The 13,837-nt window shown below is 41.3% G+C and overlaps 1 protein-coding gene across 10 annotated transcripts in view; it reads right to left on the bottom strand.

The window, feature by feature from the left end:
- The window catches only part of LOC140191727 (breast cancer type 1 susceptibility protein homolog), a 200,395-nt gene that overhangs the window by 121,636 nt on the left and 64,922 nt on the right, over positions 1 to 13,837 (bottom strand). For all 10 annotated transcript variants that reach the window (XM_072249421.1, XM_072249418.1, XM_072249419.1 and 7 more), the window contains 2 exons: positions 8,055 to 8,138; positions 6,838 to 6,895 (listed from right to left, as the gene is read on the bottom strand). In XM_072249421.1, coding sequence (XP_072105522.1) covers positions 6,838 to 6,895; positions 8,055 to 8,138 — 142 coding nt within the window. The remainder of the gene's footprint in view (positions 1 to 6,837; positions 6,896 to 8,054; positions 8,139 to 13,837) is intronic.

The following is a 13,837-nucleotide window of genomic DNA, read 5'->3' as shown; positions in this document are numbered from 1 at the left end:
AGTGCGAAAAAGGTTGGGGACCCCTGTTATAGACAGACTAAAGCTTGAGAATGGCATATTATATCAAATATGCAATTCCATTGCAGAGGGTGCATGGGTGATTAAAACGGATGCTGCAAAACTGTGAAATTGTAAAGACAAATAGATTGATAAAATGGACTTGCTATATTTGGAACAGTTGTAACAAAGGGAAGAATTCAACAGTGTGTATAAAATTATGAGGTGCATGTAGATTAAATAGGACTTTTTAAAAAAATCAGTAGAAGTCTCAGAAACCAGGGAACACGATTTTAAAGTAATTGCCAAAAGGATTAGATGGGAAATGAGGAAAACATTCCCTCCCCCCCCACCCACCACCCCCAGCTGGTGAGTAGTGGGGTTCTGCAACTTGCTGACTGAAAGGGCAGTGGAAATCCTCACATTTACAACATAGAAACAGACCAATCAATCCACAATGTTGTGCCAATCTAATTAAATTAGTAATTGCCTAATTAATCCATTCTGTCTACACAATATCCATATCTTTCCAATTCCTGTGCCCATCTAGGGGCTTCTTGAAAGCCTTTATCGTATTTGCCTCCACCACCACCCTAGGCAGCCCATTCCAAACACCTACCACTCCTGGGGGGGTGGGGGGGGGGACACTTGCCCAGCATATCCCATTTCAACTTGCTCCCTCTCACCTTAAATGCATGTCCTCTAGTATTAGATATTTCAACCCTGGGGAGAAAATACTAGCTGCAAGATTTCTACTGCCAAGCATTTTTATTTTAGCAGTTTTCTGCAAAAGCAGTGTGGCCTGTTACTAATAACGTTTTAGCTTTGGCTAAAGATAAGGAGCCATGTTGAGCAACTTTGGCTGACACAACATTCCTATCAGGATTGCCTTTTATTACATGTTACAACTTGCTGTCCAGTGGAACATCTGAGAGTGCCGGGTGGGAGCAGATTTATTTTTTTTAGGACAGTAGTCTGGTTTAGGGTCTTTTTTCCGTGGGAACTGCAGAGCAGGGGATAAGGGAAGATGCCCCCATTGTAAGAAATGCTTTGTGCAGATGAATGGCTCCTAGGAGGAAAAGCCAATACTTGTGAGAGCCAGTTTGTTCGAGATGGTCTTTGAGGGAAGTTTGGACTGCAGCGGGTGCCTTCACATAGAATGTGGATTCAGTATGCAAGTAAAGCCGACTACTCCAGAAATAAGACCAAACGTTGCATATTGAACTGGTTTAACTTAATGGACCCTTTTATTTTTCTGTAACTTGTTAAAGTTGAAAATTTGGTAAATATTCTTTGCAATTTTATGCCAGTGTATGATCTGTCAGTTCCTGGCGAACGATAACTGTGTATGGGACAGTATTTACACAGCATTAGCTACAATGTTCCTCCACGGAACATTCCCACTTTTCTACTTAGTTGAACCCCTGTTAATACTGACCCTAGACATATATTGCTTATGAAAGGTGGCCTTCTCACCACTGAGTCACATGGCTATTAGCAGTGTTAGCTAACAAGCAGTTTGTGTACAAGCCCTGGTGAGAGGGTTACACTTATAAACGTCTCAGGTAAACTGAAGTGTGTAAGCTCTTTTTCTGATCATCATAGATATGACAGGTTAAATGGCCTCTGTGCTGCAAGCTGTTTGCATCTGGGTGCAGAGGGAAATCATTTTTTAATGTTTAGTTTCTAGCATTTATTCTTTAAACAAGATTTCCAAGATCAAAACCGATGGAGCAGTTATTTGCTTTGCCAGCTGCCAGATTTGGCATTCAACAGAAGACGATTAACAAGCATATTGAACTGGACGCATTTTATGAACCTATGCGTCTGCAAGATCTGGGCCAAGGGATGAGCCACGGACACCTGAGAAACCAACACTCACAATGGCCGATAACCAGGGTTACGGGCAAGCGTGACAGTCAGCCAATCAGAACAAGTTGGACCAATATAAGTGCAAGCACTCAGCAGAAGCAACACTCAATTGCGCACTGATGATGTCATCTCAACTGGTGACGAAAAGTTTGCAACCTAACCTCCAGGTTCGGTGAACAACCCTACAAACAGGGAGCCAACTGGAGCTACCAATCTTCTCTTTCATGTCATTTCACATCTTGGCTGTTTCAATTTCTGCAGCAGAGAATAATGACACAGGCATCATTATGGAATTTGTGCTGTTTCAAAGCATGGCAATCTTGCCATGCTTGAACTTCAATTAGTAATTTATTGGTATCATTTCACTTAAGAGTACAAGTAGGAAAGTAAGCTATTGGCTGTGGAAGTGATTTTGTTTAGGTCAGCTGCGTAGCACTGGTGAATTTATTTTGCAGTGACATTCCAGAGTGCTTAAAGGTAATTGTGGTTGCCATGGTTGCAATTGGAATTTAGTGACGATAAGGCCAGATGCACAACTGTTTTGATTAATTTTTAAACTGCTTTTAGCTATCATGAAAGTAGTATAATAAGGTAGATAAAAGTCTTTATTTGAACAAGTGGCAAGCTACTCATGGTTAATTTTTTTTCCTACACAAACCAGAAAATATTGCATCTTATTTTTCTCTTTGCCACTACAACACTGACATTGCTAGTTTTTTTAAACCATCAGCATCACTTTTGAATTAACTGAAACTGTTTCTTCATATCTCAGCTGCTACAAACTGCAATGCAGTGGACAGAACAGGAACACATCCTTTAATTTCACTCTCCTCCTCCCTTGCCATGAAGTCAGTCTTCTCTTTTCTGTTTCTAGCACAGAGCAGGTCACATAATTATAAGATCAAGCCACTGTTCCTCCCACTGCAGTATACTGCATAATTACAAGGGCTCCATGACCATGGACAAAAATCAAATGTACAACTATGAGTGCTCTTCAATCCTTTCTTCTCTAATATCCAATTCTGCAACTCCCCCCAGGCAGACAGAGTGCTGAACCCGATACATCCTACCCTCCAGGATTTAAAAAAAACTTGAGAATTGGAGCAGCTGCAGAAGGTAATGAGTTCAAGTCATTCTCTGGAAATTTGAATGGAAAAAATCTAAATTGATATTCCAATGTACCACCAGAGTGTGCTACATTATCAGCGGTGACGCCTTTCCAATAAAATGTTAAACTGGGACCACAAATCTATAAAAGGTATAAGATCTTTTGATACTATTTTGAAGGGCAAGGCACAGGAGCTATCCCAAGTAACTACATTTTATGAATATCTAAAAGTCATGCATAAACACTTTCCAGTGGGGAAAAATGAACTGAGCTGTAGTCTTAATTTAGAGTCAAGCAACTTAGGAGTTAATCAAGAACCTCGATTTGCACAAGGGTGAAGAAAATCAGGAATGCTTTCCAAAAAGGTAATAGTCTTCAAAGTAGAACTTGTCTCTGACTTCACAAATTTTAAAAAGACATGCAGTTGGGGAAGATATCAAGCATTATTTAATGCAATGGCCAAACAAGTTCTGAATAGCCTACTAACATTCTGAATTACTTATAATGCGGATGTACAGACCTTGGGAAATATCAAACTTTAGCAAAATGTACAAAAAATGTCTTACAATACCAGCTTCCCAAAACCTTAGGCAGATACAAGATCATACCTTGCATGGGGCATTTATGGGAAATCCGGGCGTGTTTCTGGTAACTGGAAATTCATAGTGGGAGACTTTGCTATAATGCCATGCAATGTCAAGGATAGGTGTTCAGATGCTTACCTGCTGGAAACTGTCAACACATGGCACTTGTTTCAATTTTTCCTATGTCCAAATGCAGTCTGAGACTTACCACATATGTAGGCGGGTGCTACTTCATTTGCTAAGGAATTGTGAATGTAATTGAACATTGTCCAGTCAACAGCAACACCCCCATCTTTAACCTCATGACGGAAGGAATTAAGATCATTCCTTGGACAAGGATGAATGAATTCCAACTACAATCATCTTTTGCACAAGGTAAGACTCCAAACATGGGAAACTTCTCCTTTGATACCCATTGTCTTCAGCTTTACCAGTGTACTTGATGCCATATTTTGTCAGTCACAATCACCACTCCCCCAAAACTCAATTCTTTGGTCCATACATGGGGCCAAGGCAGTGTGGTACTGGCAAAATGCAAACTAGGCACAAATGAGTAGGTTGATGACAATGAAGCACTGCTTGACAGAATATTCAACAACTTTATCACGTTGCAAATGAATGAGAGTACTACTGTTTCATTTTTGAGAACAGAACATACCTAGGCAATTTTCCACAATGTTGGGTAGATGCCTGCATTTTAACTTTACTGGAACAGCATAGCTTGAAGTACCACAAGTTCTTGGCAGAGGTCTTCAGTCCTGTAGCAGGGCCGTTATCTGGTGACACAGCCTTTGCTATATCTAATACTCTCAGTCATATCTTGATATCACATGGTGTGAATCAAATTGTTTGGAGACAGACTTCTGAGATGATAAGGCTCTCAAGTGGAAGCCAAGATGGATAATTTATTCGGCTCTTCTGGCTGAACATATTTGTAAATATTTTAGGTTTTTCCTCAGAACTCACATGGTGGGTTGCACCACTACTAAGGATGGGAATGGTCTTGCAGTTTTCTTCTGTTAGCTGTGTAATGACGCTTACCATTCTCTGCCTGATATGCAGAGCTCTGACCCCCTGGTTAAGAGATCACTTGGTTCTAATGCTGGGGAGCACATAAACTATGTCATTCCACATTGCAGTTCACCAAACTGCTCATTTTTATTTAGCTCTGTCTGATGCCGCTCCCAGCATGCACTTCTGAGCATTGATTTCTCTATCTTCCAGTAACCACTCCCTGATCTTCCTCCCCCTTTTGCCCTTATCCCACTGGCCCCATCACCCCATTTTTCTTCTCCCCGTCCTCCAAATATGCAAATAACCCCCACATTGCTCTCCAGTTCCCCTCCTCAATACCTTCCTTTTATTTCATAGTCTACCATCCTCTCCTGTCAGATTCTATCTTCTTTAACCCTTTGTCACTTCCATCTATCATCTCCCATCAGCAGTGATTCATCAGCACCAGGAACAGCAGTGGTAATCAGTGGTGGTTTTCCTTGCCTGTGTTTGGTCTAATGTCACAAAAATACATGGGCACTAGAGTCAACATAGACGACCCCATTGGCTACTCTCTCCTACCTGTGTAAAACAATGTTGCCACCTAGATTAGTTGGTCCTGCTGGTGGGACAAGATACACTCAAGGATTGTGATAGTCTGGCACATTGTCTACAAGATTTTCATTCATCAGTACAAGTATAAAAGGCTGTTCTTTGGTTAGTCTATGGGACTGTGCTCTCAATTTAGGGAACAGTCCCAGATGTTTTTAGGAGAACTTCACCTAATCATTTGGGAGGAAACTATTTTGTTACATCCAAATTCTGTTTCTAGGCTGAGGCCATCTTGTTTGTTCAATTTTATTGCTTCTCCAGCGGTGATGGCATCAAAGAGCATCTACAGGAAGAGTCAACTACATGGGTCAGGAGTCAGCTACAGGGCAGTCTGGGCAAGAATGGTAGCTTTCCTTTCCTTCTGAATGCTAGCAAACCACTTTTTAAAATTTACCCAATTAACATTTTCAAGGTCTTTGACACCAAGACAAGTTTGTATCTCAACACCCCTCTAAAATTCAGATAATTAACATTTTAAATTACACTCGTGCCATGCTGGGAATTGACTCTGGTCTCTGCATTACTAACCTGACAATAGCTACTGCATGACCACTTTACCTACTTGATATGGGAAAATGCAAGATTATCTACTTCAATGCACAAAATAGAAAAGCAGAGTAGTTACAAATTACAAGAAATTGGGAAATGTTGATGTTTAGTGTTCTTGCATCCATGTCACTGAAAGCTAGTGTGGAGAAAGCAATTTGTAAGGCAAATAGTACGTTTGACTTTATTATGAGACAATTTGTTTAAAGTATTAATTACATCTTATTGCAATCCAAAATTATAACATGGGGCATGGTGTAGCTTTGGTTTTTCTTAACAAAGGGCATCTTGCCCTAGAGGACATACAAGAAATATTCATCATACTGGTTTCTAGGCTTGTAATACTGCTGTATGAGGAGAGACTAAGCAAGCTAAGGAATTTTTTTGGACTTCAAAAGAATGAGTGATCAGATTGAAACTTTCAAAATGCTTCCAGGGCTCAGAATGGATGCAGGAACATTGTTTCCTCAGCTGAGGAGCATAGGGCTGGAGAGGGGGTGGGGGTGGGGGGACAGCGCCATTATCTCAGACTATAGATGAAGACATTTCTTCAGTCACAGGATGATGAATCTTCAGAGTTTTTTCCCCTAGCAGTTGAGGATCAGTCTGAGTTCATTCAACATCAAAAAAATCAATAGGTTGCTGGATATTAAGGCAATGAAGCTGAGGTGGGAGATTAAACATGACCTTGATGAATGGCAGAGCACGCTCGAAGGGCCAGATGGCCAACTCCTGCTCCTAATTCTTACGTTCATGTATTAGTTATACTGAACCAAAAGCAGTAATACTGTACCAGCAATTTATCTGTTTGTAAAGCCATTAACCAATGAAAAACAGAAACCCAATCTTGCTGCACTGATCAAATACATATTCATCATCACAAGGAACACCTGCCAGCACCCAAATCCATTGTCCATATTTATTACACCAGGAGTGAAACACTAATTTATGGTTATTCTGTGTAAAAGAACTGGATAATATACATTATATATAAATAAATCTGATGTAATGTTTACTTGAGAACTATAATAATCTATAAAACTTGCTTGAATCCAAATTTTGAAATTAAATGGTTTTGCCCACATTGCTCTCAGAAAAGTTTGATAGGTTATCGAAAGCTCTTACCTCTGTCCATTTCCGTAAAGGAACCATAGCAGCAAATTTCATAACCGTTTAACAGTAGCTGAGAAATAATTAAAAACAAATATTAGCCAAAAAATGATAATTGATCAGAATCAATAGTGTTTCAATATTAAAGGTAAATAATACTTGTATATAGTATTTTCATTTTACATTTTATAGAACTGACACCCAAAATGCTCCCAGGCTGTTTTAGGAATTGGAAGGAATATCACGGCTGATCAAATAGTTGAATTTCCCTATTAACAACATGATTTGTGAAAGGAATAACTGAACAGACCTGAGGAAGCTGATTCTTCTGAGACAGGCATACAAGCTCAGGTTGAAAGGCAAAAGGTAGAAAAGGTAATGCACAAGAAGTGAAATGCTTACAGAATTTTTGTTGCTAAGTCGAGGAGCTGGTATTTAGCACAGGCAAAATACAGGTATTTGAGTTATGATAGGAAGTTTTAGAAGTGAAAGCATGATGGGCATGATGATGAGGATATCTGCACTTATAATAGATTGGTTTCTAAATCAACTGGTTAACATTTTATCATGCAGCCTGCTATCTAGCGACATAGTAATTATCTAGTAAATGTAGGATGGCTCTGCAATAAGTGATACCAACATACGATTTAATCAAGAAACTGTAATAAAGTTCTCTGGTTATTTGTTAATAACTCAGTAATCTATTTAACCCATTTTATAGCCACAAACTGATTTAAAATTGTTATTCATTAATTAAACTCTTTAGGGAATTTTAGCAATTAGATGCCAACAAGTCATTTTGTCACTGATTAAACTACTAAAATGACATTTGACTTTTTAAGCTTATATTGGAGCATTGGAGATGATCTTCCATATGCCACATGTCCAACGTCCATCAGGCTCACAAGGATTCCCGACCGAGTTCTTTTACTCACTTGAAAGATGGCAACCAAACTACAATCCCCTATGTACACATTTCACAGCAATGCAAGCAGAACAGTTTATATTATTCCAGATCACAATTAGTTGTTCAGCTATTTCATCAGTAGAAATTAAAGTAATCAATTGACAAGAAGCCGAAGACAAGTCATCCTGGGAATGCAAATTTTTTTTTAATTGGAAAGGCAAATTCGTGCCTGTTATAAAAAAAAATGTGTTCCCTTGAAAGAGGATGGAGGCGGGGGAAAAACAAAAGAGAAAGAGCAGCTGGTATTACAAGTCAATGATCTTACTTTTCCATCAACTGTTTTTCTTGCTTTTCTTGGGCCATTGTGATTTCTTCCATTGATTACATCACCTTGCACCTCAAACTCAAGCTGCAAAATTTAAGAAAATTTCAAATTTTAACACCCATTTTCAAGAATAGTACACACATCCAACAACTAACTTTACAATATGTATGAGACAAAATTATACTAAAGATAATGTGTGAGTAGTGTAGTTTAGAAAATAGTTTCCAGCTCTGCACAGCATTGCAATGTTTTTTCTCTCTTAGTAAGAGGCCCCGAGGGGAGAATGGACACTGAAGCAGTATAAAGGTTTTATGCTCCATTGAGACCAAGATTGAATCTAATAGCCAAAGGAAATCAGAAAGTAGAAAAATAAACAGTAGTAACATAACATTTACTTGCAAAGTGACAGGGTTCTGTGGAGTGTTGTAGAACAGGGGGTACAGGTACCCAGCTCTCTGAAAGCAGCAACACAAGTAGACAAAGTTGTGAAGGCATATGGCATTGTTACCTTGAATGGACAGGACTGAGTACCAGACTTGGGACACCATGTTACAGCTGTATAGGACATCTGGAACACGGTGTGCCATTCTGACCACCCACCATACTAATAAAAACAACGTGATTAAACTAGAGAGTTCATAAGACATTCACAAGCGTGTTTCTGGGACTGGCAGCCTTGAGTTATAAGAGGCAAGGGTTGTTTTCCTTGGAGCAAAGGAAGTTGGGGGGGGGAGGAAGGAGGGGAGAGAAGAGAAGAAGGGAGAATGGTGTCCTGAGATATTCATCAAATCATGAGGGGCATAGGTAAGGTGGATTACAGTAGGTTTTTTGCAAGGTAAGGGAGTCTTAAAAAAAAAGAGGGCATAGAGTTAAAAGTGAGATGAGAAAGATTGAAAGCGGACCAGAGAAGCAAGCTTTTTCCCCCTCCAAACATAAAGGATGGTGGGTATATGGACCGAGTTGCCAGACGGTGTAGAAGTAGGTACAATTATAGCATTTAGAAGACATTTGGACATGTTAATGGATAGGAAAGATTTAAAATGATAGAAGTCAAAAGGGATCAATTCAGGTGGGTATCTTGGTTGGCATGGAAAAGATGGGCTGAAATGCCTGATTTTGTGTTATGTAACTGACTTATTTACAAGTCAGAATGTTCTGAGCTCAGACAAATAGATATTGCATATTTTTAACTATTGCTTTTGAAGAACTGATGGTGGGTGAACAATAAATGTATGCCTAAGTTAGTGATCCACTTCAGTTGGCTTGTTTCTCCCCACTGCAATTGCAGCCTTTCAGATTCTATCATCCTGTTAGCTTATGCTCAACTTGTTCACAAACCTTAGCTTAATAAAAAGAAATTAAGTAGGTTTTATTATATAATATTTCAAATGCACTGGATGGGTAATTTATCACTGCAAACTATTGATTTTGTGTCTAGAAGAGAAGACAGATGTTCAGATAGCATTTAAGTAGATGACCATAAAAAGGAACCTACTCTGTGCAAGTATTAAATAAAGTTTTCCTTAGTTCACAGTCATGCAAAGCAAATGGAGTTATGCAAATTGAATGGAAACATCAAAAAGGAACATCAAGATGTACAAAATGACAAAGCAATATACATATATAATAATATATTTTGTGTAAAAATACAAAGTGATATACTCTCTTATCACAATGCAACAGCAAGTTTCTCCATTGTAATGGAATTAATCTACAAGGCCAATAGGGAACCATTTAACCTGCATCAAATACTCCGAATTCAGTTCAACCCGGTTTCACACAGACAACACATACGTAAAGCAGCATTTGGAGGTCAAACTCCAGGTCACTACTGACAAGTTCAATGAAGCAGGAGATGATGTGCTCAACATCTGCAATATTGTGATATTCTAATGACCTGTCACAAACTGTACAACATTGCCCTTTGTGGGTGGTTAAAGTCTCAAATGTATAGAAGGACAGATCACTGCTACCCAGTGGGCTATGACCTTTCAGTTGAGTTTGAGACCTTTTCCTCAGGCCTTCAAAGGCTGCTGGCTCACAGAAGGTAAGGGCAAATATCATGAAAATGGCTCCACAGACCTGGAAAGTGGTCTACAACAAGATTCTTGAAAACATCAGCTAAATGTTTCGGAGGGTAGATTCTGGACTAATACAAGGCCTGGGCTAGATTAAGTGACATAGTCTTACTTCCACTAAATACATCTCTTTGAAGCTGGCGGCAGATTTGGCTACTACAATGCATTGTTCTAAAATTACATCTAGTTTACCAATTTTCCTCAGGGAAAGTTGTTTGGCACATTTATCTAATCTAGCATACAAGTCACTCTAATACAGCTGAGTCATAACCGTCCATTGAAATAGCCCAGCATTTAAGATGGGCAATAAAATCTGGCTTTGCCAGCCATGTGCAGAACCCACAAATAAAAACTGGTGAAGCAAATTGCTAATTTCATATAGTACTGTGCAAAAGTCTTAAGTACATGTAAAAAAAATTCTGTAAAGTGAAGATGCTATCAAAAATAATAAAATGAAAAGTTTCTAAATATCCAGAAACTTTAACCACCCACAAAGGGCAATGTTGTACAGTTTGTGACAGGTCATTAGAATATCACAATATTGCAGATAAACTGAAGATTAAACTGTTACATCTACCGCACCCTTACCTTTGGATGTCCTTTGTCTAGTTTAATTCCTTCTACACCTGTTTCAGTTTCAGTTAATCAGTTTGGTTCATTCAACTCATTATACCATTGATCATTTGCACCGATTTGTTATCCTTGCTTAATCATACACTGGGCTATATGCCTACAAAATATGTATTTATTTCAAAAGTGGTAACTCGTTAAGTGGTAGAAGGTGGAGCTCACTCAGGTTCGCTGATTTGCTACTGCTCAAAAAACCAAACTGCTGTGAGTTGATGCCTTGTGTACTCAGTGATTGGGATTGATTAGCAAGAACAAATTATAATAAGGCAGGGGCAAGCAGAGTGGCCATTGTTGGAGTTCACAGTGCTAGAGTGGGGATTTTGAGGCTTTAGCAAGGAGGCTTGAGTGAGAGAAAGTGAAAAGCTGCAGGTAGATTTCCCACCACGCCCCCAAAGTTTATTGTTCTTCCTTTTTTTATATTTGCTCACTTAGAATGGTAGAGATGCCAGGCAGGATAGTGGAATGCTGCTCTTGCGGGATGTGGGAAAGTAGGGTGACATCTAGTGTCCCTGACAGCTACACCTGTGAGAAGTGCACCCAGCTGCAGCTTCTAACACTCCACGTTAAGGAGCTGGAGCTGGAGCTGGAACTGGATGAACTCCAGATCATTCGGGAGACTGAGAGGATGACAAACTGGCCAGATAGAGAGGTAGTTACACCCAAGGTGCAGGGCACAGGAAACTGGGTGACAGTTAGGAAGGGAAAAGAGGTTAAACAGTCCTGAGTCTTCCATTCACAGAGGGCGGCCAGTCCTTGGTGTGCGGTCCTGTGACCACCCTCCGAGATGGCACACATTGGCGATGCACCTTCTCCACCAGGGATGCTGCCTGTAGAAAGGCATGCGAGTCCTGGCAGACGGCATCAGCTGTGCTGCTCTGAGGGAACTACCCTGCTTCTACCAGGAACTGTGGAGGGTATGGGGTCTGGCCTCATCCGGGTAGGGTGTTCCAGCACCGTTGGACATTGTGCTAGCTGCTGGGGGGACTGGTCCCAATCCTACTACAGTGGATGTCAGGAGGGCGTGGGAAAGTGGAGGGCTGCACCACCACTCAATCGGCTTGTCGGACCTAGGCCTTGGGACACCACGTGGAAGAGGGTCCTGCACAACATGAGCCATCTCGCGGAGATGTCCACCATACCATTCTGTAATGCTCCGAAACGTTTCTTGTATGGGCTGCTCCTGCACACCTTTCACTTCCTTGCCTTCATCTGCTGACCGGACTTGCCTCAGCGGTCCATGTTACCATCTGGTAATGGAGTAGGTCCCCAGCGGACGTCTCTTTATGCAGGGTTGCTTCGCCTGTACCTTGGGAACCTGGGGTGGAAGGTGTTGCATTGGGCAGTACCATAGAACAGGTTCTTGATGAGGTTCACTGACACCCTGTCCACCTGACCATTCTGTGGGCGGGAAGAGTCAGTGTACTATGCGTACATGGAATGTGAGAGGTTGCAGCCCCTCTGAGTTTCTCAAGGAGCTGCTGTTGAGGTTCTGGCTGTACTTTAGTCCCACGCTCCTCATCTACGGGCACCCAGTTTGGAAGGGGACGGAGTGTGAGCAGGATCTCCTGGTGGGCTTGGTCTTAGGCCTGGTGAAGATGGCCATTCACAGGTCAAGATGGTGGAAAATGGAGTGTGCTGCCCAGGCCAATTACCTGCCCCTTTTCCAAGGATATGTTCGTGCCTGGCTGTCCTTGGAGAGAGAGCACACGGTCGCGATGGGCACACTGGGGGACTTCTGGGAGTGGCCCCCCCACCCCCGGGTATTGACTGTTTCATAGACGGTAGTAACAATATTTTGAGTATACTGTCTTGTAAATATTGAATGTCTGTACCTTGTGTATAAGTGATGTAAATAAACTTTTACAGTTTTGTTTAAAAAAAAAGGGCTATACAGCCAGTGCAGAGTACCCCTGTGGTCTCCCCCTCAGCAACAGGCAGTTCACTTTGGACAGTAATGAGGGCGGGGTGTGCAGGAAGAGAGAGAGAAATGACTAGAAGAGGAAAGCCACAGTAGTCAGGTGTCTGACACAGAGTCTGTCTCAGTGACTGGGGGGGCGGGGGGAGGAGGGTACGAGCTGTAGGATAGGGGATTTTTTAGTTAGGAGAACAAATAGAGAGGTTCTGTGGACAAGAACAGGTTTCCCGGATGGTACTTTGCCTTCCAGGAGCCAGGATCTGGGACAGCTCCGATCAAGTCCTCAGCATTGTTAAGTGGGACGACTGCTACCCGTGCCATGTGCTAGCAAGGCTAGAAGTAGGAAGATTATACAAAGTTTAACGTGTGGCTAAGGAGTTGGTGTAGAGGGAGGGCGTTAGATTTTTGAATCATTGGACTCTCTTTCAGAAAATGTGGGACCTTACAAAAGAGATGGTTTGCACCTGAAGTGGAGGGGACTAATATCCTTGCAGTAAGGTTTGCTAGTACTGCACGGGTGGGTTTAAACTGGAGCTGCAGGGGGATGGGAACCAGAACAGATAGCAGAGAGTTTCCAGATGAAGATATTGTTAAGACATCAGACAAAGTCAGGAAAAGGTTGAGCATGGTGCATATCTGAAGCTGGATAATTTTCAATGCAAGTAGTATTGTAGAAAAGGCAGATGAGCTCAGGGCATGGATCAAGGCCTAGAATTATGATATTGTAGCCATTAGTAAGACTTGGTTGCAGGAGGGGCAGGAACTCAATATTCTGAGGATCTATTGTTTTAGACCTGACAGAGCAGGAGGGATTAAAGGAGGAGGGGTGGTGTTACAAGTCAGGGAAAATGTCATTGGGATTATTAGGATCTCTCTGGGGGAGGTATGACCTGTACAAAAGGGACAGGTTGCACCTGAACCCAAGGGGAACCAATATTCTCACCGGCAGCTTTGTTAGAGCTGTTGGGGAGTATATGAACTAATTTGGCAGGGGGATGGGAACCAGAATGAAGGCACTCAGGATAGGATGGATGATTTAAAAAAGAAAAAGCAAAGATAGCATGCAGTCAGACCATCAGGAAGGACAGGCAGATGACAGGCAAAATTGCAGCCAGCTGGGCGACTATCAGTGCATCAGGGATGCAAAATCAAAAAGGGTA

This window comes from Mobula birostris, chromosome X, assembly GCF_030028105.1.
Source record: "Mobula birostris isolate sMobBir1 chromosome X, sMobBir1.hap1, whole genome shotgun sequence".
In the NCBI taxonomy this organism is placed as follows: domain Eukaryota; kingdom Metazoa; phylum Chordata; class Chondrichthyes; order Myliobatiformes; family Myliobatidae; genus Mobula; species Mobula birostris.
This window is presented reverse-complemented; position numbering and strand designations above follow the sequence as displayed.